At 60.6% G+C, this 23,057-nt stretch overlaps 1 protein-coding gene across 1 annotated transcript in view; it reads right to left on the reverse strand.

Annotated features, from left to right (window-relative positions):
* The window catches only part of NEDD4 (NEDD4 E3 ubiquitin protein ligase), a 32,036-nt gene extending 9,261 nt beyond the window's left edge, over nucleotides 1-22,775 (reverse strand). Inside the window, exons 1-25 of the mRNA XM_048482112.1 lie at nucleotides 22,563-22,775; nucleotides 19,132-19,205; nucleotides 17,707-17,785; nucleotides 17,111-17,149; nucleotides 16,584-16,637; nucleotides 10,225-10,275; nucleotides 9,276-9,337; nucleotides 8,985-9,087; nucleotides 8,678-8,838; nucleotides 8,280-8,397; nucleotides 7,713-7,856; nucleotides 7,181-7,246; nucleotides 6,663-6,785; nucleotides 5,944-6,165; nucleotides 5,496-5,573; nucleotides 5,284-5,338; nucleotides 5,120-5,178; nucleotides 4,249-4,314; nucleotides 3,731-3,960; nucleotides 3,515-3,636; nucleotides 3,348-3,418; nucleotides 3,156-3,251; nucleotides 2,527-2,600; nucleotides 2,293-2,353; nucleotides 329-1,492 (exon numbers count right to left, since the gene is read on the reverse strand). Coding sequence (XP_048338069.1) covers nucleotides 329-1,492; nucleotides 2,293-2,353; nucleotides 2,527-2,600; nucleotides 3,156-3,251; nucleotides 3,348-3,418; nucleotides 3,515-3,636; nucleotides 3,731-3,960; nucleotides 4,249-4,314; nucleotides 5,120-5,178; nucleotides 5,284-5,338; nucleotides 5,496-5,573; nucleotides 5,944-6,165; nucleotides 6,663-6,785; nucleotides 7,181-7,246; nucleotides 7,713-7,856; nucleotides 8,280-8,397; nucleotides 8,678-8,838; nucleotides 8,985-9,087; nucleotides 9,276-9,337; nucleotides 10,225-10,275; nucleotides 16,584-16,637; nucleotides 17,111-17,149; nucleotides 17,707-17,785; nucleotides 19,132-19,205; nucleotides 22,563-22,637 — 3,447 coding nt within the window. The 5' untranslated portion in view covers nucleotides 22,638-22,775. The remainder of the gene's footprint in view (nucleotides 1-328; nucleotides 1,493-2,292; nucleotides 2,354-2,526; nucleotides 2,601-3,155; nucleotides 3,252-3,347; nucleotides 3,419-3,514; nucleotides 3,637-3,730; nucleotides 3,961-4,248; nucleotides 4,315-5,119; nucleotides 5,179-5,283; nucleotides 5,339-5,495; nucleotides 5,574-5,943; nucleotides 6,166-6,662; nucleotides 6,786-7,180; nucleotides 7,247-7,712; nucleotides 7,857-8,279; nucleotides 8,398-8,677; nucleotides 8,839-8,984; nucleotides 9,088-9,275; nucleotides 9,338-10,224; nucleotides 10,276-16,583; nucleotides 16,638-17,110; nucleotides 17,150-17,706; nucleotides 17,786-19,131; nucleotides 19,206-22,562) is intronic.
* Nucleotides 22,776-23,057: the final 282 nt, after the last annotated feature.

A 23,057-nucleotide genomic window follows, 5' to 3' on the forward strand; every position in this document is an offset into this window, starting at 1 on the left:
GGGGGGGGGGGGGGTGGGGGGGGGGGGGGGTGGGGGGGGGGGGGGGTGGGGGGGGGGGGGGGTGGGGGGGGGGGGGGGTGGGGGGGGGGGGGGGTGGGGGGGGGGGGGGGTGGGGGGGGGGGGGGGTGGGGGGGGGGGGGGGTGGGGGGGGGGGGGGGTGGGGGGGGGGGGGGGTGGGGGGGGGGGGGGGTGGGGGGGGGGGGGGGTGGGGGGGGGGGGGGGTGGGGGGGGGGGGGGGTGGGGGGGGGGGGGGGTGGGGGGGGGGGGGGGTGGGGGGGGGGGGGGGTGGGGGGGGGGGGGGGTGGGGGGGGGGGGGGGTGGGGGGGGGGGGGGGTGGGGGGGGGGGGGGGTGGGGGGGGGGGGGGGTGGGGGGGGGGGGGGGTGGGGGGGGGGGGGGGTGGGGGGGGGGGGGGGTGGGGGGGGGGGGGGGTGGGGGGGGGGGGGGGTGGGGGGGGGGGGGGGTGGGGGGGGGGGGGGGTGGGGGGGGGGGGGGGTGGGGGGGGGGGGGGGTGGGGGGGGGGGGGGGTGGGGGGGGGGGGGGGTGGGGGGGGGGGGGGGTGGGGGGGGGGGGGGGTGGGGGGGGGGGGGGGTGGGGGGGGGGGGGGGTGGGGGGGGGGGGGGGTGGGGGGGGGGGGGGGTGGGGGGGGGGGGGGGTGGGGGGGGGGGGGGGTGGGGGGGGGGGGGGGTGGGGGGGGGGGGGGGTGGGGGGGGGGGGGGGTGGGGGGGGGGGGGGGTGGGGGGGGGGGGGGGTGGGGGGGGGGGGGGGTGGGGGGGGGGGGGGGTGGGGGGGGGGGGGGGTGGGGGGGGGGGGGGGTGGGGGGGGGGGGGGGTGGGGGGGGGGGGGGGTGGGGGGGGGGGGGGGTGGGGGGGGGGGGGGGTGGGGGGGGGGGGGGGTGGGGGGGGGGGGGGGTGGGGGGGGGGGGGGGTGGGGGGGGGGGGGGGTGGGGGGGGGGGGGGGTGGGGGGGGGGGGGGGTGGGGGGGGGGGGGGGTGGGGGGGGGGGGGGGTGGGGGGGGGGGGGGGTGGGGGGGGGGGGGGGTGGGGGGGGGGGGGGGTGGGGGGGGGGGGGGGTGGGGGGGGGGGGGGGTGGGGGGGGGGGGGGGTGGGGGGGGGGGGGGGTGGGGGGGGGGGGGGGTGGGGGGGGGGGGGGGTGGGGGGGGGGGGGGGTGGGGGGGGGGGGGGGTGGGGGGGGGGGGGGGTGGGGGGGGGGGGGGGTGGGGGGGGGGGGGGGTGGGGGGGGGGGGGGGTGGGGGGGGGGGGGGGTGGGGGGGGGGGGGGGTGGGGGGGGGGGGGGGTGGGGGGGGGGGGGGGTGGGGGGGGGGGGGGGTGGGGGGGGGGGGGGGTGGGGGGGGGGGGGGGGGGGGGGGGGGGGGGGGGGGGGGGGGGGGGGGTTGGGGGGGGGGGGGGTGGGGGGGGGGGGGGGTGGGGGGGGGGGGCGTTGGGGGGGGGGGGGGGTGGGGGGGGGGGGGGGTGGGGGGGGGGGGGGGTGGGGGGGGGGGGGGGGGGGGGGGGGGAGGGGTGGGGGGGGGGGGGGGGGGGGGCGGGCGGGGGCGCGGGGGGGGGGGGTGTGGGGGGGGGGGGGTGGGGGGGGGGGGGGGGGGGGGGGGGGGGGGGGGGGGGGGGGGGGGGTTTGTGGGGGGAGGGGGGGGGGGGGGGGGGGGGTGGCAGGTGGGCAAAGTTTGAGCCGGGCAAACTCTGGAGCAGTTCCCCCGTTATGGCAGCCCAGGGGCAATTCAGGGCCCATTTTTCAATTGCCCTCCGTCACACCCAAACTGCGTTCTGTGGCTGGAGTTCACTGGGTTGAAGAAGAAGAGTTTGGATTTATATCCCCCCTTTCTCTCCTGTAGGAGACTCAAAGGGGCTGACAATCTCCTTGCCCTTCCCCCCCAACAACAAACACCCTGTGAGGTAGGTGGGGATGAGAGAGCTCCGAGAAGCTGTGACTAGCCCAAGGTCACCCAGCTGGCGTGTGTGGGAGTATACAGGCTAATCTGAATTCCCCAGAGAAGCCTCCACAGCTCAGGCGGCAGAGCTGGGAATCAAACCCGGTTCCTTGAAGGGGACTGAGGGAAAACTTGGCTGAGGTTTTTTTTCCTGGTTTGACCCGGAATGAGCAGCTTTCCAGGGATCTCAGAAAGGACACAAAACCCTCTCAGGTGCCGCCAGGCAAAGGAGAAACGCAAATGCACTCAGGTCTTATACACACACACAATGCTTGGCTCAGAAAATGGCAGACATTATTTCCAGCAATGGACGCTAGACATATTCCAAGAGAGGGATTTTTTTCCCGTACCTCCTTGAAGGCAGCCATCTGCCTCTTGACTCTGTTCACAAAGCGCCACTGGATCACAAGGCTGTAGGGGGAAAGAAACAGGGCCGGCCGGGGGGGCCCTCTGTCAGGAGGGGGGCGGCGACATTCTCCGACTGCTCCCCCTCCCCTGCCCAGTGAGAGCTACAAGGCAAGGGGACAGCGTCGGCAACAGAGATCGGGGGGCTGTGAGGCCCGGAGGGGACGGCGGTCACTCACTAGATGTACTCCTGCTTGTTCTCGTTGGTGACCACCAGATCAGAGCCCCCACTTTTCAGTTCATGCTGATGAGTCTAGACAGGGAGAGGAGGGGAAGAAGAGCTTGTGGCAGCGCCGGCCGATGCAGGCCCTCCAGACTGACTGGCCGCGGCCACCTGGGGAACGCAGCCCTGTTATCAATGAACAGAGTAAGGGCGCCTCTAGCAGCATTCACCAAATACAGACCAAAAAATCACGTGACCCACGTGTGCTGCCCAATGGCTTGTGTATATTGCAATTATGTTTAGTGTATAAACATACATAAAATGCAATTGCTATTAATAATCTCTACTCTCATTAAGCCCTGCTCCCAAGTGCAGAGCACCCGGGCCCACTCACAGCCAAGAGCCTCCCCAGGCACAGGGCCCCCCCCCCACACCTGCGGCACTCAGCCCTGGGAGGGAGTTGGGAACATCTGGCACGTGGCACAGAACGGGAGAGAGCGTCACTCCAGCCAGGCTGCGCTGGCCATGTGGCCATGGGCCACTGTAACTGTCCCAAGTGAGGACCCGCACAGGAAACAGGAAGGCGCCTCCGCTGCAGCCCCCCCCCCCCCCCGGCCTGGCAGCAGGATCTCCTCCCCGACCCACCTGCCCAAAACGCTCTTCATCGATCACGAACCGGAGGTCCAGTTCTGTGGGGTCGTTTTCGAGAATCCATTTCAGAGAACTGTGGTATTCGCTGTCCTGGAAGGAGCGCCAAAAGACCAACTGTTACATGACGGTGGCGTGTGGGAGGGAAAGCCCCCAAATGCGTGGGGGGTGGGGGGGAAGGGTTCGTACCACAGACTCCATGTCACAGAGCGTGATCGGCTTCTGCAGCATCATCTTATAAAAAGGCCGGATGAAAAAACCTTTAAAAGAAGAGATGGGGGGGGGGTGTTATCAAGCATTCCCCGAGTGAACCTGGGCACAGAGGACGCCCCCCCCCACCGGCCAGAAGCACCCACCGTCCAGCAGCTTCCCATGATACACAGCCATTCCTGCCACCCGGCCGATGAACTTGAAGTAGGAGAGGTGGTCTTCGTTGCACAGCCCCGAGTTCGGGTTGATCTGCCGCGTGTAGTTGTCCCTGCAAAGAGAGCGCTCGGTGAGGACGCCGGCAGCTGCAGGGGCCTTTCCCTAGGGTAGCCCACTCTGGCCACGCATGGCTTGCTCCTACTTACGCAGCCGAATACTCAAAGAGGCCGTAGTAGGGGTTAAACATTTCCCGGGAGAGCAGGAAGAACCACTCCCGGGCGACCCCTCCGTAGTCCAGGCCTTTCTCCCCTTCGAATTCGATCCACAGCCTGGCCTTCAGGCACTCCGCTTTCTTCACTGCGATGATCCTGCGGTAGGAATCTTCCAGGATGCTGTTCCGGCGAAGTTTCAGCTCAAACTTATTGGGGATGTCGCTCTGCAGAGGAACAGAGAGGCCCTCCGGGTAAGGAGCAGGGCCGGCTCGGTGCAGACGAAGCGGGCAGAATGCTACCGAACCTCCAGGCGGGGAACAGCCTCGGTCCATCGGCACCTGCGGAGAGCAGCAGGGCTGGGCCCCTCTGGTCTCGTCCAGGTCTAGCAGCCCGGGGGTCTGAACAAATTCCCCACAGGCCGTAGCAGGGCCCACATTCCCACCCAGGCAAGGTTCCAGTCTGGGTGGGAGGCACCACTCCGTGTTCTCGCCTTGGTGAGGGGGCACACTGACCGGTTTCTTCAGCTTCTTCCTGAAGAACTCGTACTTCCGTTTGTAATCTCTGGAATATGGAACAGCCTTGGAAGGAAGGAAGAAAGGAGGGGCGGGTAATCAGCAGGTTGGGGGCTTTCGCAGGCAGACACCACCTTTTCCTGGGGGGGCGGGGGGGCTTCCTTGAAAATTTCCTTCAAACTATGTAGTCACTTTAAAGAAGCCCTTTTTCTGCTATTGTAACAGAAAAGTTCACAAACAGATGTGGTGTTAATCCCAGAGGGGGGGGAGAGGGGAGCTTCCAGAGGGTTCTGAGGCTGTCTTAAAGCCTTCATGTCCCCTGTTGATTTCAACAGGGCATGGCCTACCTGCCAGCGCCCAACCCCCCCACCCCCCACCCCCCAGGGCCAGAGCAGAAGACTACGAGAGCTCTCTTTGGAAGCGCCCGCTGGCCTGAATGGGGGTCAGGGGCAGCAGAGCCAAATCTGCCCCTTGCCAGGGACAGACTCCCTTCCCCCCCCACCCCCTTCAAACCAATTGGCCATGCTGGCAGGGGCTGATGGGAATTGTAGTCCATAACATCTGGAGTGCCAAAGGTTCACCACCACGGCCCTAAGTGTTGTTCTCCAGAATAATGGCTCGGATCCAGTCAAGCGCTTCAACCCCAGAGAAGAACTTTTTCCGCTCCCTCTGCCCACCGGAGTCCACCCAAAACAACCCTGGCTGTTGTCCTGCTGCAGGGAGGGAGGACAGCCTTTTGAGGCACTTTGGGGGAAACGGTCCCCTTCCGAGGACGGGAATCTGCCTGCAGAAATGCAACCAGGTAGCCAGATGCGCACGCACCCCACCCCCCCAGAACCCCCCTCCCTCCAGGTGAAGCATGCAGCCTTACTGGCTTGGTGATTCCTGCGCCCTGGAGGCGAGGGTCTTCCCACTGGGTTGTTTTGGCATCTGCAAAAGACAGATAAATGCATCAGTCCCAAGAGGTCCAGGCTGCAACTGGGTGAGGGAGGTGTCAGCTGGTCCCCGTCCCCGCCCCATATTCCCTCTACGCACTGTGGTTGATGAAGAAGGGCCGTCCATCCGTGTGGATCCTCTCCTCCCAGCCGGGCTAAAAGAGGATACAAGAAAAAGCCTCTCAAGCACTCTGCCTGCCCCTCCACCCCGCCCCCCCCAGCCAAGGCAGAGAGCTCAAGGAGGGGGGTCTGAACGGGGCACTGAGAAACCCGGCCTGTCTCGGGCAGCTGGGGGCCCAGAGGGAGACTCACCGGCAAGGGGCCCAGCTCCCCAGGGTCCAAAGAGGGCTTTCTTCTCACGGGAGGGGGCATTTTCAGTCTGGGGTCCTCCTGGGGGGGAGGGGGGGGGAAGCAAAGTGAGAACTGGAAGCACTTCAAACCTCCGCTCCAGCCCAGGGCTAAACCACACTCCTGCATTCGCTCTGGATCGTGTGGATTTTGACTGCAAATGTATCACCTGAAGCGACCTCCCTCCCTCCCGCTCTCCTCCTGCCCCTCCTGCTCGAGGGCAAGGAAGCCTCCCCCAGCACCTGCCCCCCCCCCCAGCTCCGACTCTTCCACAGAGCAGCAGCAAAGACTTCTTCGGCCCTGTGCATTCCTACCCGGCAGGGGGCTCTCATGCCTGTGGGGGGGTACCACAGGCAGTCCCCAACACATGGTGCCTTCCCAGCCTCTGAACAGGCACCAGGAGGCCACCTACCCAGGTGGTCATCTTGGCGTTGTGGTCAATGAAGAAAAGTCTCCCACTCGGCGCGTTGCGGACTTCCCAGCCCTTTGGGAGGGGCCCCGGGTCCCTGACTGCCGGCAGCAGCGGAGGAGGACCGGGCTGCTGCTGCCGGGATGAGTCCTGCGAGGCGGCCAGGTGCCCCTGCGAAGAACTTGGAGCGAGGGCCGCAGGGGGGGGATTCCCATCTGTTCCCGCCTGTCAGGAATCAAAGCACAGGGACAGGGTAGAAGGCAGCAGAGGAGCTCAGGCCGGCCAGGTAGCTACAGCTGAAAGCCAGAAGCCAGAGAGGCTGAGCTGGGAGCCGGCAGAGATGTCCGTCCCCGTGGCCCCCACACCCCTCCCGGGTCCTCTGCCAGCTCCCCTCAACATCCCATGGAGCTCTTTTGCACAATGCCGGACCCCATCGTCTTCTCCGTGCAGCACAGACAGCCAGAGACTGCATTCCCTTCTTCCCTCCCGAGGGCCTGGACAGGGCCCAGGGGGAGGCTCAAGCCCTGCCAGTCTCCGCGGGCCACCCAAACACACCCTTCAGGCGGGGCTCGGCTCTTCTCCTGTCCTGGGCTCAAGAGGCGGCCGTGACCCCCACCCGCCCTCAGGACAGCAGCCACCCATGTTTCCCCTCCCACGGGGCTCACGCTAGAACCCCACACCACAGGCGGCAGCGGGGGCAGCACACCAAGTGACTCAGGTACCTGGAGGGCTGCAGGCTTCAGCCAGCTGGTGGTCTGGGAGTTGTGGTCGATGTAGTAAGGCCGGCCTTTGTCGTCTGTTCTGACTTCCCAGCCAGGGGGCAGCCCGCTTGAAGTGGGGAGTAACTGCGGGGGAGGGAGGAAGGGAGCGCTACAACTCCTGGGCCAAGGGGGGGTGGGGGTGGTGGGACAGATTCCCACCCCCCGTGGAGCTCACAGGTGGCGGCGGCAGCAGCGGCAGAAAGGCCCGGACTCTGCGAGGCTTGTGAAGGAGGAGGTGGAACCTGAACGGCTGCGTGAGGGATGCCCAAGGCGCAGACCACCCCCACCCCCAGTCAAACGCCTCCCCAGCAGAGCGGTCAACTCCCCTGTGAGAAGAGGGGGGCTGGTACCTGCCAGCAGCTTCCAGGAGCGACCCAGAAATGGAGGCCCCCCTTCCAGATCGGAAACGGAGCGTCCTGCTTTCAGGAGGAGCTCTGGCCATAAGGGGGAGGAGGAGGAGATGGCGAAGCAGACCTTACCACGGGCAGCACCGGGCGTTCCTCCAGGGAGTACGTTTGCTGGCTGCCGCTCCTTCGGGAGTCACTCTGGAGGGTGGGGGAGGAGCAGAGGACACCCCCTCAGGAAAGCCCACCCTCTGCAGGGCTCTCCCCAAAGTCCCCGAGGGGCCCCCAGGGTCCCAAACCTGCAGCTGGTACAATTTGTAAAGACCGAGGGCAGAGCTCAAACCCCCACAAGGCACGAGCTAGGCCAGCCTCAGAGCCTCCTCACACAAACCAGCAGGAAGGAGATTCCCGGGGCGCGGAGCCCCTCACTCCAGCTGCTCCCAGAACCCCCCCCCCAACACCTGCCTAGCACAACAAGGCCCAGCAGCTTCTGAGTTCCCTCCAGGATGGGTTATGCTCAGTACCCCAAAGGGAGCCAGTGGTCCCAGACCCGGCACTGCAGGCCACGCTGGATTTGTGGTGAGACAGTGGTGGGAGCCAAGCTTTCTGCTTTTGGGGACCTGCCAGCTCGCAACCCACGCCCCAGTGTGCCCAGCGCTGCTCTTACAGTGCAGAAGGCCGTGGAGGTCAGTTGGGCACTCAGGTCTTCGACAGACGGGGCCTCGGCCTCCGCGTGGCCCTGCAGAGCGGCTGCCTCAGGGCTCTGGTTGCTGTAGAGAGTCGCTTCATCTTCTGTTATGATTTCCCAGCTCTGGATGGGGCGGAGAGATAAGAAAAAATGAACCAGCAAGTCAGGTGAGAAAAATCGAAGTGCCGACCACCTCTGCTTTTTAGGACTTCATCCAACGAGCCCACGGAAACCAATAAGCACGGACGTGAAACGGAAGCCAAGTCCCTCGCCCCAAGGAAACCAGCTCTGCACCCATCTTCCCACCGCAGCTGGCCTGAAATCCCCTCCACGCATCAATGTCACCCCAACTCCGCTTCCTGAACACCCCCCCCGGCAAGAGGTTTCCTGCCCCCCCCAGCAAGGGGTTTCCTGCCTCCGTCTTCTCACTGAGCTGTGCTGAGCCATCCCATTTCTTTCCGATAGTCCAACCCTGGTGTGTGAGGGGCTGGGATCGCGCGCGTGACCTTGTTGTGATGCGGACCAACCCCTGAGGCCGGCTCTTACCTCGGGGGATTCTCTGCTGTCCAGGCTCTCGGCCTCCTCCGTGATCTGATGCCGGTGGGCAAAGGCCTGCTGCGCTTCCAGGTGGGTGCGGTCGCTCTCCGCGGGGGCTCGGCTGTCCCTTCACAAAGAGAGGGTCAGAGTGCTGCTTCGTGTGTTTTTTGACGCTGCTTTGAATACTGGAGATGCAGCTCAAGAAGCTCCCTCAGCTCCGCTACCCAGGGAGGCCAAGTGCCAGGTGGGGCAGAGAAGCCCCAGGAAGGCCTCCCAGAAGGGACCCCAGATGCAGACAGACAGACAGACAGACAGACAGACAGACAGACAGACAGACAGACAGACAGACAGACACACACACACACACACGCTCCAAGCCCATGTGACCAAGAAGCACCAAGACCTACTGGGGGCTCGGCCTCTTCCACTGCGTTCTCCTGGATTCGTGGTTGACGTAGTAAGTCCTGCCGAGCAAGTCCTGCCTCTCTTCCCAGCCCGGCGGGAGGGGGGCCTCGGGCTCCTGCAGCTGGCACGAGGCCTCCGGTTGGTCCACAATGATCCAGCCAGGCTGCAACGGCAAGCACAGGGTCCGGCTCCAGTTGCTCCTGTGGCCCCGCGACCCACAGGGGGCCTGTCTCAAGCGGCAGCAACCTCTGCTCGTGCCGGCCTGAGGCAGGGGGCTCGGCAACCCCACAGGGGGCCCCAGGAGCTCACCTCCAGCTCTTCGGCTGGCTCTGGGCCGTCTTCTTCTGGGCCGGGGCTTTGAGGCAAGTACGTCATCTTGAGCCTGAGGAACCCTTTCACCCGGGACTTGTGGCTGCGGGAGGGAGAGAAAGAGCATGCGGTACACCAAGGGGGGCCCGGGCCAGCTGCAAGGCCTGGCCTCGGCCCCCACGCCCTCCTTTAACCTGGCCTCTCTGGCACAAATGCGCTCTGCACCGCAAGACAGCCAGAGAGAGGCAACGCCCCTGAATGACAGTCGTAACAGAAGCAGCAGGGACTCACCTCCGTGGGTGAAGAACAAAATCTTTAAATGTGTACGGTCGCTCAGTAGCTGGGTTCTCTGTCTGGAAGAAACAGCAGCTTCTGAGTCATTTGCCACCCCCACCCCCCCGCTGCCCCCCACAAACCAAAAACAAGTCCCGCCCCTTTGTGTTTGTGTCACTCCTCTCCCTCCAAACACCCCAACTTCGTCACACCGAAACACAGAAGTTGCCCAGGCACAGTGGTCAGCGAGCTGGCACGTTCAGCGAGGGCACGGATCCCCAGCCAGACGTTGGGCCCAACCCACCAATGGGTCACCACCCTGAACTGCCTTCCCCATTTCGGCTTGCGTCGTAATGTCTCGTGCGCATGCCGATCGAGGGCATTTGTAGACCTGAAGGCACGCTCTGCAGGGGGCCCAGTTCTGGGAATCACAGCATGAAAGTAGGAGCCAGGCTTTTTAATGAGGTTCCAGGGAGAGTTTTGGGAAAAGCATTTCCAGGAGTCATCCAAGGTGTGTCCTCCCTCGTGCTGCAGCTGGCATCATGACAACCACCTGCTGCAGCACCAGGGCAGACCTGGCGCGGAGGGCTGGCTTGGCATCCTTCGGACAGGACGGCTCCCGTGCCCGCAGATTCGTGCACACCGGTCTATCCTGCCAAACCACTGGAGCAGCAGCTCTTTCCGGGCCCCTCCCAGAGGACAGCTTGTCCAAGGAAGAGAGTCGAGAATGTCTGGACACAGACGGAGGTTTACAGCAGCTTAGGATTCCAAGCCCTGCCCACTAGGGCAGGCAGCCATTTTCACGGTCTGCACCTGTGCGGGTCTCCTGAACACCCTGAGTTCTCACCGCCCCCCCCCCCCTTCCCACAAGAGGAAGTGAAGCGCGCTTGGTCAAAAACAAGCCACACAGAAGTGCCTGGATCCTAACAAGGGCATTTTAAACGTCCTTTAAAAAGTCAATACTCACTGGCAGCTGGCAGAGAGGAATATCCGTTTGGCCAAGGAAATCATCTCTTGTCTGAGGAGAGAGAAGCAGCAGGAGTGAATTGCAGGGTGTGGCCTCCTAACGTCTTCTGCTGCGCCCAAGGACTGTCCCCTGGGCCAAGGACAAGGGAAGCCCAGCCGCTCAGGGGCACAGCAGACGCTCTCGCTGGAAAGGGCCCCGACACCTCCCCTTCAAAGGACCCCCAGGAGGGGAGAGGCGTCTGGGAGAGCTGCCGCTGGTGGGAGCAGACCCCCGGAGCTAGCTGGGCCACCCTGGCAGGAAGGCCGCTCCTGTGAGCAGACCGTCGCCATGACCCCCCCTGCCCTGGTGCAACCACCCCTGCCTCTTCCCCTCTGGGGCACGCCTGTCCTGTTCACCCCTGGGAGAAACCTTGCCCACCCTCACCTGAAGAGAGGCGCAAGGGGGAAGGCAGCTGGCACCTGAGAGGTAACGGGGGTCAGAGAGAGGAACAGACCACGTTTGCAGGGCGGCATTTCAGTCGTGGGGCGCGAGGGCCAGAAAGCGTGGCCGCAAGTTGCCAGAGAGAGGCTTCAAGGAGACAGGGCCAGGTCTGCAGGTGTTCGGTCCCCAGCCACCCCATCTCTCACCCCAACCCAGGCAGGGAGAGAGGCTGTTATCTCCCCCCAACCTCTGGCCCTGCCTTTTCTTCCTCCTCTTGAATTCTTTACTCTCTGAGAAATACCACAAAGTGCTGCCCAGTTATTTGGAACCAGGCCGCACGCGCTCTCTCTGGCGGGCAAAGAGCAAGGCGCCCTTCTCTGCTGTGGCCCCTGCACTGGGGAACGCACCCCGGCCCTGCCAGACTCGTTTTGTTTCCCAGGGTACACAAAGCCGAACTGTTTAAGTGGGCTGGGGTGCTGTGTGGTTTCCGGGCTGTATGGCCGTGTTCTAGCAGCATTCTCTCCTGACGTTTCATACTACTGCAACTGTGGCTGCTTGGCATCTTGGAAGGATCCTAAAAGCCTTCGATGTGTTGTATTTAAAGAGTGGGCCTTTGGGTTATTAGTGGTTTGGTGCAAGACACGTATTTCAAATAGTTCAACATCCTAAATGTTTTAAATTTTGTTAGCTGTTCTACGTTTTTAACTCATGAATACTGTTTTAATATTCCAAGTCACTGCAAGATCCTTTGGGTGAACAGTGACTACAAAAAATCTAACCAATAAATAAGTGGAGCCTTCAACTCGACCCCCAAGCGTGCCAGGCAGACGGACACAAGCTACTTTGCTGGTAGCTGCCCAAGCCAGTAAAGGGCTTGACTAACACCAGAGAACTTCACTCCACAATGAATGAAGCAGCCCGACACGTGGCCACTATTCAGAGCTTGTGGGTCTCTCCATGGGGAAAGACTACCTCACTGGGACCAACCCCAGAAGGGCCCTCAGTACATAAGAACATACAAACTAGCCTGCTGGATCAGACCAGAGTCCATCTAGTCCAGCACTCTGCTACTCGCAGTGGCCCACTAGGTGCCTTTGGGAGCTCACAGGCAGGATGTGAAAGCAACGGCCTTCTGCTGCTCCTGCTCCTGAGCACCTGGTCTGCTAAGGCATTTGCAACCTCAAATCAAGGAGGATCAAGATTGGGAGCCATAGATTGACTTCTCCTCCTTAAATCTGTCCAAGCCCCTTTTAAAGCTATCCAGCTGAGTGGCCATCACCACCTCCTGTGGCAGCATATTCCAAACACCAATCACACGTTGCGTGAAGAAGTATTTCCTTCTATTAGTCCTAATTCCTCCCCCCAGCATTTTCAATGCATGCCCCTTATTCTAGTAAATTGAGAAAGATAGAAACAGTTCTCCCCGTCAACATTTTTTTCTACCCCATGCATAATTTTATAGACTTCAATCATATCCCCCCTCAGACGTCTCCTCTCCAAAGAGTCCCAAACACTGCAGCCTCTCCTCATAAGGAAGGTGTTCCAATCCAATCAATCAACCTCGTTGCCCTTCTCTGCACTTTTTCTATCTCTTCAATATCCTTTTTGAGATGTGGCGACCAGAACTGAACACAGTACTCCAAGTGCGGTCGCACCACGGCTTTATAGAAGGGCATGACAATCCTTGCAGTTTTATTATCAACTCCTTTCTTAATGATCCCCAGCACAGAGTTTGCCTTTTTCACAGCTGCCAGGCATTGAGTTGACATTCCCATGGAACTATCAACTCAGATGCCCAAACCCCTTTCCTGGTCTGTGACTGACAGCACTGACCCCTTTAGTGTGTATGTGAAGTTTGGATTTTTTGCTCCTATGTGCATCACTTTGCATTTTGTAAGCAACCTCATCGCTGGGAGAAGGAACAGGTATCCATTCAGCCTCCAAGACGCCAGCCATTTCTGACCCCTGACCCCACTCGCACACCTGAATGCGTGTCAAGGGTCAGCTCACGTGACCAGATGGGCTTGGGGAGGGAGCCGCACGGCAGAGGGCCAAACACTCCAGCGTAGCAGCTTCAGCCCCATTCATTCAGAACACCATCCGCCCACATTCAGAAGACGCCCATGGCCGCTGGGAGCGGGAAAACGTCCCGCAGGAAGGACATCAAACAACCAGCGGAAGCCAAGTTTTCCAAAACAGCAGATTTTGCCACACTGAGGATGATGAAGGGCCCGAAACTGAAGGCCAGGCTCACAACGCCTCTGGAAATGCCACGGACCTCCCACCCCCCGTCCACCTCAGGGGACCCTCACCTCTGCAACCAAAGCACAGGCTTCATTTCAGGATAGCTCCAGCCCTGCAGGGCCAGCTGACCTCATGAAATCAGACTCCCCCTCAGCTGGCTCCAGGCTCACCAGACCCCTCCTGCGAGGGCCAGACGAGCAGGAGCCAAGCAAATATTTCCAAGGCGGTTAATTTTAAACAGGATCATAACACAGAACTATAATTAGGCTGCGGGGACATGTTTGACAAACCCGGCAAGGAAGGGCCCTCTTTTAAATGCAGCAGCCCCATTAATTGTGACTTCAGAAAACTACCCACCGACACCATTCCTGATTGGTTTTGAACGTGTTGATCCATAGTCAAATGCCTTCAAGAGACCAACGGCCCAGACTTATCCTGACAGTACCCAAAATTTCTTCTCGTTCCCTTCCACCCATAACAAGCAGCAGCCGCCTGAGGAAGCTGATCCGAGAACATTCTTTGCAAGCACAAATCCACTTTGCCTAAGAACAGTCCGTTTTCAAAAATGCTGCCAGTCTGGAATCAAAGAGCCGGCAGGGCGCAGAAGAAGAGTTTGGATTTACACCTCCCCCACCTTTCTCTCCAGCAAGGAGGCTCAAAGGGGCTTCTCTACACTGGACACCTTGCGAGCTAGGTGGGACTGAGAGAGCTCCCAAGAACTGTGACTAGCCCAAGGTCACCCAGAAAGGAGTGGGGGAAAAATCCGGTTCACCAGATAAGACTCCGCTGCTCATGGAAAGGAACAGGGAATCAACCCTGGTTATCCAGGAACCTCCGTTTCCTTGTGTGGGCAGCGAAGAAACCTCAGCCGGCTTCCCCAGAAGCAGCAGATGACCACTTCCCTGGGGCTCAGCCACAAAGGCACCGAAAAGGCTGACCGTTTCACCCCGTCCGGCAAAAAAGGCTGACCGCTCCCCAATATTCTGCACCCCCGAGAGCAGCTCCACGTAGCCCCTCCTTGCAGCACCCGGAGAGGTCGTTCTCTGAGAAAGAGGCACTCACCTTGACAGGCAGCCTCAAGCTCTCCCTACAGAACGCCTGCCTGGGGGGCCTCCCCTCGGGGGCTGCCCCTCGCTCAGCCCCAAACTGGACGTGTATGTGGGGGGCTCTGGCCTCGGAGCTGTAGTGCAGGCGAGCCTGCGTGGACCCCAGAGACAGGCTCCTCTGCAGGCCGGGGGGCCCCCTGCTCTGGCGGGCCGATGGGCTCCCCCGCCTGCCACTGGGGCTAGTGGGCTCCTTTGCTGAGGAGCTGCACACAGGTCCCACTAGAGAGTCCTCAGCAGCGGCGGGTGCAGGAGGAGCCGGCCCCCATCCTTCGGCTGGCAACCCGTGGGAGAAATGAAATGAAATGCAGGAACCCCCCTTGGGGATGCCGTCTTCCACGGCCGAGGGTCTCTCCCACCAGGAGCTATTCGCACAGAGCTGCCGAGCGTCTCTCATTTCACCGGCAGGACCGGTGCTTGGAGAGAGGCGAAGGCCGTTGACGACCGTGGAGAGGGACCTCCGGGCCTCAGGTCCGTCTTCACTGGGCCCCTGCTCTCGAGGAGACACCCAAAAGGGCCGCCTGCTCGGCAGGGGAGACGTCGGAGACATCGGTGGGGTGTCTGAAGGGCTCCTTGGGAAAATCACCAGGGAGGAACAACGGCGCAGCGGAACCGCCGTCCCCCGCACGTCCTCCAGCGGCTGGGCTGGGCTTCCTGCATCTTCCAGGTCAAAGCTGTTTTGGCTCGACGACACCCGCCCGGGTCTACCTGTAGAGAGGCGAGACCTGCCGGCAGGACCCCCAGAAGCTGTGGGGCCAGAGAGCGCCCAGCCCTCCCCCAAGGAAAAGGGGCAGTTGCTGGTGTCGCTGAGGATGCCGCTGCTGTACGAGCCTCCCTCGCTGGTGGTGCTGGTGCAAGACCCGTAGTCACTGCCCGCACTGCTGCAGGCGCCAGGGTCGCTGGCCAAGACCCCACTGAAGGTGGCATCGTCGGGCTGCAGATCCAGCACCTGCCTGCTCCCGCAGCCCCCTTTTGTCCTGGTGCCAGTCCAGGAAGGGGGGTCCTCAGAAGCCGCAGGTTGGGAAGATCCGTGCCGCCGGGAAGGTTGCAAGGAAATCTTCAGTGAGGAGCTCTTCTTTGGACTTGGGGACCCAACCGGCTGTGGGTTTGTTCCCTGCAGGGTTCCAGCACCGGAGGGGTGCCGCTTGGGATCCAGCCCTGGGCGTATGGAGTCAGGGCCAGGCCTCTTGAGGTGCTCAGGATCCGAACTGTGTCCGACACTCGCTGGTGATGGATCCGTGCAACTTCTCTGGGCCACAAAATGCAGTCTCAGCTGCTGCGCCATTTGTCCTCATGGCCACACGGAAAGCTCAGAGAGCTTCTCCCGCTAGAGTGGGAAGCTGCTGCCCCGAGTCTCCCTCCCTCCGGCTGATCTGCCGTCTATTAAAGGGAGCCAGCAGGGAACGCAGGAGCCGTCGGTATCTTAGAACGCTTCCTGGAATCAGCACAGCGCTCCCACCCCGCGGTTTCTGGTCTTCTTGGAGCAAAGAGTGCTTTTGCCTACTAAGCACTTCAATGTAAGTGCCTTGTAAAGCTCACCCAGGCTGGCCGGCTGGCCGCTCTCACAGGCGTTGGGGCTGCGGCGGAGAGAACTCACTCAGCAGCCGTTTGTCACAGAGCAGCGGCAGCTGAAGCTGGCCCTCCGCTCTCTGCGGGAGGAGAGGGAGCCTCTTAATATTTTTAGAGTCACAGGAAGTTCGCGGGAATCAAGTTCCACACAATTATCAAATCCAGGGCTCGGTTTTGAAAGAGTAATCGTGACAGAAATCTGAGAGAGCGCCTCGTACGTAAATCAAAGAGCAAGGAGCTTCAGCTATGGCAGGGCTCCAGAAACGGCAAGCGGATCCGCCTTAAAGAAAACGGCACCGAGAAATTAGCTCTTCCATTCCGCAGAGATGGACAGGCTTCACGGCAAAGACAATCAGGTCCAGTTTTTTAAAAACCACACGTACACACACACCGAGACACACAGCGCACATCTTAGAAAGGGCAGCGTGTTGCATTTGGCTGCTTTATGCGCGGGCCTCCACAGCTGAATTTTGTCCTATGGACAATGGGAACTCTTTGGCCAGACCTCACCTGGAATATTGTGTACAGTTCTGGGCACCACAATTCAAGAAGGATATTGACATGCTGGAACGGGTCCAGAGGAGGGCAACCAAAATGGTCAAAGGTCTGGAGTCCATCCCCTATGAAGAGAGCCTTAGGGAGCTGGGGATGTTTAGTCTGGTGAAGAGAAGGTTAAGGGGGGGGGGGGCGGACATGATAACTATGTTTAAATATTTGAAGGGATGCCATGTCGAAGAGGGAGCAAGATTGTTTTCTGCTGGTTCAAGGTGCAGGAAAAGAGATTCCACCTAAACATTAAGAAGAACTTCCTGACTGTCAGGGCTGTTTGACAGTGGAATTCACTGCCTCGGAGTGTGGTGGAGTCTCCTTCTTTGGAGGGAATTCCCAGATGCACTAGCTGGCAGGTGAGTGACTGCACTTGGCAACGTATCCAACATCCAGATCAAGGCAAAACCCTTTTAGCAACCCCCCCCCCCCCCAAAAAAAAAAAGAAAAAGAAAAAACACACAGAGAAAGACCTACCAAGCGGTTCTCATCAAATACTTCCAGGAACATCCGGTGCCTCTGAGGATTGACCTAGAAAAAGTAATGGTAAAAATACCTGTTAGCAGATTTTGCCAGAAAAGGAGATGTAGGTAATGGTGAAACATCCTCATATGCTGTACGGTTTGAAGAAAAAGAAGAAGAAGAAGAAGAGTTTGGATTTATATCCCCCCTTTCTCTCCTGCAGGAGACTCAAAGGGGCTGACAATCTCCTTGCCCTTCCCCCCTCACAACAAACACCCTGTGAGGTAGGTGGGCTGAGAGAGCTCCGAGAAGCTGTGACTAGCCCAAGGTCACCCAGCTGGCGTGTGTGGGAGTGCACAGGCTAATCTGAATTCCCCAGAGAAGCCTCCACAGCTCAGGCGGCAGAGCTGGGAATCAAACCCGGTTCCTCCAGATTAGATACAGGAGCTCTTAACCTCCTACGCCACTGCTGCTGAAGAGATATTAATTTCAACAGGAGCACAACGGACCAAGGCCTGTTCGCAAGCAATAAAGTCACTAACCCGGAAGAAAAATTCTTCATTCCACTTTGGGTCCAAGGTCTGAAAGCAAAAGAGAACAAATTATAAGATGAAACTGACTGGCTCACTTTGCCAGAATCATCTGCTGCGACAGGCAGAAAGGTGTCCCTGGGCCACTGAGCAGTGGTCTGGGCCGGCTCTGTTCCAAAAGCAGAGAGCTGCGTTAGCTTGGCTGCCCCAGACCACAGAGTCCTGCTGCCGGCTCCAGATGACACACCAGTGCTTCAGAACAGGACCTCAAAGCAGTCCCAGAGAAAGCCAATCCCCAGGCGAGAGCATCTGCCCTGCACTTGGCCCTCTGTCCTGAACTGCACAACTACCAAGAGTAAGAAGAGCAGCACCCTCGGTTCTCCCACAAGAAGCCAGCCCCACTGATGTAAGTCTCTGGACTGAAGACAGCTCATTGCCACCGTCCCAAAGACCCAGACAGGAATGCTCCTCGTTGGCGGGCCACGTTCTGGCGATCCCGAGCCAACGACTGCCCTCCTGCTGTGCCTCTCTACTTGCCGCCTCCAGAGGAGTCCAGCGGCCTTCAAGTCACTGACATGCTTCCAGGAAAGTGTGCGAAGCCTCCTTACCTTCTTGACAGTCCTGGTTTGAGCAGTGGTGAGGATGCCGTGCGCTGAGTCATAGACGGTCACTTTCACATACGGGTCACTGTGCAGAAGGAGACAAACGCAAAGAGAGAAGGCGGCTCGCCGGCCACTTGGGAACCGTGCGGCTTAAGAGCCGGCCCTGCAAGATTTCTGCCACGCTGTGCCTCAAATGGGACAAGCGCCGTGCCAAACAGAACCCAAGTTAGCTTCTTCACTACCAAGAGAGAAAAGAGGGCAAGAAATTAAGCAGCCCTCTACTCGATTTGGATGTTGCCACGCAGAAGAGGGAAGGAGTGCGACTTATAATCAGGTACTGGGGGGAGAGGGGGGAAGATTCTTCAGATTTCCCTTCAGCCGCTCAATAACTAGGACAGGGATACCCGAAGCCTGCCATGTTCCCTCTCAGGAGCAGAACCTGCATCAATGCCAACCCCACCTAGCTTCCAAAATTCACCCAAGGGCACACGCAATACATAGCCTTTGAACCCACCACACCAAAACAGATTATTTTACTAGAAATGGGTCCTATTTACTAGAAATGCAGCCTTCCAGTTTCTCTCCTCCTGCCACGAAGTCAACAGGAAGATGGCAAAATGCAGCTGTACCTGCTTTGAATTGGCCAAGTTCACAGCAAATTCAGGCTGATCTCAGCCCACACAGGCAGAAATTAAGCAGGCTGAGCCTCTGGACAGGCTGCTTCATCCCCAAGACAAAGCCCGTTTCCTCACCATCACCAGGCACCCTTGATTTAAAAAGGAGGAGGAGGGATCCCAAGGGACGCCAGTTCACCAACCCCACATGTGGGAATCTGGCCACAACCACAGGGCAAACCTGCCGAACCTGAGAAGGTGGCAGTCATTCATTCAAGCATCCTGATCCCAACAGTGACAGCCTGATGCCTCTTGGATGTCTCCCCAAACTGGGCATGACGACCATAGCCCTCTCTGGCAGCTGGCAGCAATCTTGCAGGACACGTAGTTGGCGTGAGCCAGCCGTGAATCAGGTGAACCAACATTCCCCTCCTGAGCCAGCTCCCAGGCACCTCCGCTGGTGTGGCTGGGAAAGGGACTCACCCCGGCCTTCCGGGAAAAAGCCAAACACAGTTTTGGGACCCAGAATGCCGAGGGGGGGGGACCAGAGGCCAGCCACATCCTGTGCCCACTGGACTCAGCCGGCCCGTTCTATCCCGCCTGCAGACAGAGATGGGCTACCAAGACGACAACCACATGAAAGGCCACCTCCCCGCCCCCCAACAGCTTGCAGGCGACATCACGCTAAGCTGATCGCTCGCTAGGCAAGGCATCCCAGGGGCTTTTGCACTCTGGGCCACTCACCTGTTTCCCAGCACTGCTAAAAGAGGTTCGGGGGGGACCCGGCTGGGCTTCTGCCCAGAAAAGGCCCACTTACCTCGTTCCCAATATATCCTTCTTGACCAGGTCTATCCCAGCTATGATCTTCAGCCTCACAATCCGCGTACTCTCCTGCAACAGAGGCGGAGCTCCTGGTGAGTGACTCGGGTTCAGTAGATGTGATAAGAAACCCAGAAAGGGGCAGAGACTGGAAAGTGAGCCTGTATCTAGACCAGCCTCTGCTTGAGGGCGCGCCCCCCCCCCACTCTGCTTCCCTCCCCACCCCCTTCCACAAGTTCTCCTTGGAGGGTGATGCTCCAGATGACGCAGGCCCCGCGAGGGCCACAGCTGGTGAACTGGCTCTAGACCAGGGGTAGGGAACCTGCGGCTCTCCAGATGTTCAGGAACTACAATTCCCATCAGCCCCTACCAGCATGGCCAATTGGCCATGCTGACAGAGGCTGATGGGAATTGTAGTTCCTGAACATCTGGAGAGCTGCAGGTTCCCTACCCCTGCTCTAGACTCTTGTCTTCACAGTCCAGTCTGAAATTATCTAGCAGACCTCCAAGATAATTGATAGTTAATCTAGACAAGGCATTGGGGGGGGGGGCATCTTTAGGCAGGATCCAGTCCAAGGGTCTGCAACCTCCAGATGTTCATGGACTACAATTCCCATCAGCCCCTGCCAGCATGGCCAATTGGGAATTGTAGGCCATGAACATCTGGAGAGCCGCAGGTTGCAGACCCCTGATCCAGTCGTATAAGGCACCTTCCCCACCCCCACCAACATGTGCTGCAGACAGCTTCTTACTGCATGCGCGTGCACACGCACACACACACGCTTTCCTTCTCAACAACACCTGGTGGGCATCCTATGCAAAGACCACAGAAACAGATAACTTGCATGCAAATGAGCAGTCAGGAAGTGAGGTTGCAACGGCTATGAAAAATGCCGCCAAGTTATCCGGTTACATAACTGCTGGCCTTTGGCAGAAAGAGCTCTCCGTGCGCTACGCAGCAAAGCAGGAAGCTCGTTGTTGTGCAGGGACTATTCTTAGGTCTTCCCCTGCAGCACAGAGACCCAGCGATGGTGGGGGTGGGGGAGAGGGGAATGCAGGACGTTGGGAGAGGCAGCACACAGATCCCCTGAAGAACAAAATAAATAATCCAGCCTACAAAAGATCCCTTTTATTTTACGTGGAATACTCGTGCTGACTTAAGAGAAGGCACAAACTCTTTGATGAGATAAGCACTCTTCCAATCTCTGCCCCACCGAAGGTCAGCAGCGTAACATAACAGACCCTCAAGACTCACCACTGGTGACTAATGTTGTCAACACCAGCCAGAGGGTCACCCTCCTCCAAACCCTGGAAGGATGGCGGTCATGTGAGCTACCGCAGAGGAACCATGAAGTCACCCGCACTGCCCACCTGGGGGCAGGTTGACTTGGAGAGGGGACCCCTCCTCACCTATTAAGTTCTTCTCTCCAGCGGCTCAAAAACTAGGACAGGGATACCCGAAGCCTGCCATGTTCCCTCTCAGGAGCAGCACCTGCATCAATGCCAACCCCACCTAGCTTCCAAAATTCACCCAAGGGCACACACAATACATGGCCTTTGAACCCACCAAACCGAATCAGATTATTTTACTAGAAACGGGTCCTATTTACTAGTAATGCGGCCTTCCAGTTTCTCTCCTCCTGCCACGAAGTCAACAGGAAGTTGGCAAAGTGCAGCTGTACCTGCTTTGAATGCGCCAAATTCACAGCAATGACACTTCTGTGGCACTGAATGTACGCACACCATCATGCGTAACTAGCACACACGTCAGCTTTGCTACGGCAATACAGACAAGTACAGGATCTCCTCCATGCTGCTGGAAAGGTGCTGTCGCTGGCCCCACAGAGGAGTCACTCAGGCTGTTAACAGGCCAGGAGAAAACATCTCTTCCCCCGTTTATCCCTTTATCAGTCTGGTCTGCAGCAATTCCAGCACTTTTGGTGCAAGGAAGAAGGGAACAGCCACACCCTCCTGAGCCAAGGAGGTTCAGCGGAGTCGGAAGCAGGCTGCATTCATTGCGCAGGAGACTTCATGAGGAGTATCCCTGGGCAGATGAAGGTGCTCCGTTGCAGTCCCCAAGGCATGGGGCCTCCTTTGGCCAGGCGTACCTCTAGAGCAGGGGTCTGCAACCTGCGGCTCTCCAGATGTTCTTGGACTACAATTCCCATGGCCAATTGACCATGCTGGCAGGGGCTGATGGGAATTGAAGTCCATGAACATCTGGAGAGCCGTAGGTTGCAGACCCCTGCTTGAGGGAAGCCAAGCCAATTGGTCATGGTGGCAGGGGCTGATGGGATTTGTAGTCCAGGAACATCTGGAGAGCCGCAGGTTGCAGACCCCTGCTCTAGACTCTTCTACAATCCGGCTGGGGGGGGGAAATACACGTCCCCTTCTTGTCCAGGCCTGTGGCCAGAACATTTTCATGCACTTGGGTGTGTGTGTGTGTGTGTGTGTGTGTTTGAGCACAGCAGTGACCAGTCCATCATCATCATCATTTGTTTTCTGTATTGTTTATTCATGCTTTATTATTTCTTTACCAAGTTTGTACGTGAGACGCAATGTGGGCAGGGGGTGTCAAGCGCATCACTGAACAGCAGGAGGGGTCTAATCGGCAGCGCAATAGGTCTGAGGCCGCAAAGACTGGGCATCCTAGGGCGCCCCCCCCCCCTTTCACGGCTTCCGCTCTCGCCGACTGCACAGAGAGTCCTCCTGCCCACCTGCTCGCACCGCAGGTGCACCCTTGGAAGACCCACTCCAGCCCCTGCGCCGACTGGGGGGGAGGGGGCAGGACCGAGGGGTGGGGCTGCTGCTGCCGCTTTGCGCCCCACCGCCTCCGTGGTCAGGGGCCCCCGCTCTCGCCCGGACACGAGGGAGCCTCTCTCCGCCTGCCCCCTCCGCCCCGCAAGCCGGGAACCACCCAGGAAGTCCGCAAATGCGCTGCAGCCATGGAGGACCTCCCCGAGCAGGCCGGCTGCCTCCTCCACCGGCCCGGGCAGCAAGAGGCGGGCGGGCGGGCTGGGCTCCTCCTCCCCCCCCCTCGGCCGGCCCCTCGCCCAGCGGGGAGCCCCCTCCTCTGGCGGGGCAGGTCACCCCCACCCCCTCCCCCCGAGGGCCAGGAGGGAGGGGGGAGCCGGCCAGGCAGGAAGTGAGACTCCCAGGCCACGGGCCCCGAGACAGCAGCCCCCCCCCCCCCGGGACGCCGCCGCCTAAGGATGAGAGCGGACTTCCGGGCGAGAAGGACGACCCCCGACCCCCCCCACACACACGCCCGAGGGAGGGGCCAGCCCGGCCTCTCTCTGGGGACCCCCCCTTCACAGGGCTGCGGGGCGACCGGGGGGGGGTCCGGCGGCGCAAGGGGAGCAGGAGGGGCAGCCCCCCTCCCTCCCTCCCCCCCCGGGCCTGTGAGGGTCCCGCGGGCGCCGCTCTCACCTGTGCGCCGCCCCCCGGCAGCCCCAGCACCTTCCCTGGCGGCGGCGGCCCAGCGGGCGCTCCGGGGGCCGTCATGGTCTGGCCCGGCGGCGGAAGCGGAAGGAAGGAAGGAAGGAAGGAAGGAGCGCGGAGCCGCCTCAGCACCGGTTAACGGGCGGCCCCGACGGCGCTCGGCCACGCCCCATGCCCAGGCGCGCGCCCTGCCGGCCAATCCGCTCCTCGAGCGCAACGGCTCGCCCCGCAGACCCCGACGGCGGAAGAGAGGCCGCTGCTGATTGGGCAGGCGCTCTCCGCCACGCCCCCTCCTCTCCCGTAAACAAACACAAGCCGGGAGTGGGCCGTCCCCCTTTCCCTATTGGTCCGAGTCCCCGGGCGCCGCCTCTCTCGTCCGGATGGGCTCGCTCATTGGTCACTCGGCGGGGCGACAGCTGGCGTCAGCGCCGCCTCCTGCATGCCTTTCCGCAGGGCTTGTGGAGCCTACTCTGCGGGGCTGGA

The sequence above is a fragment of the Sphaerodactylus townsendi genome, linkage group LG17 (assembly GCF_021028975.2).
Source record: "Sphaerodactylus townsendi isolate TG3544 linkage group LG17, MPM_Stown_v2.3, whole genome shotgun sequence".
NCBI lineage: Eukaryota > Metazoa > Chordata > Lepidosauria > Squamata > Sphaerodactylidae > Sphaerodactylus > Sphaerodactylus townsendi.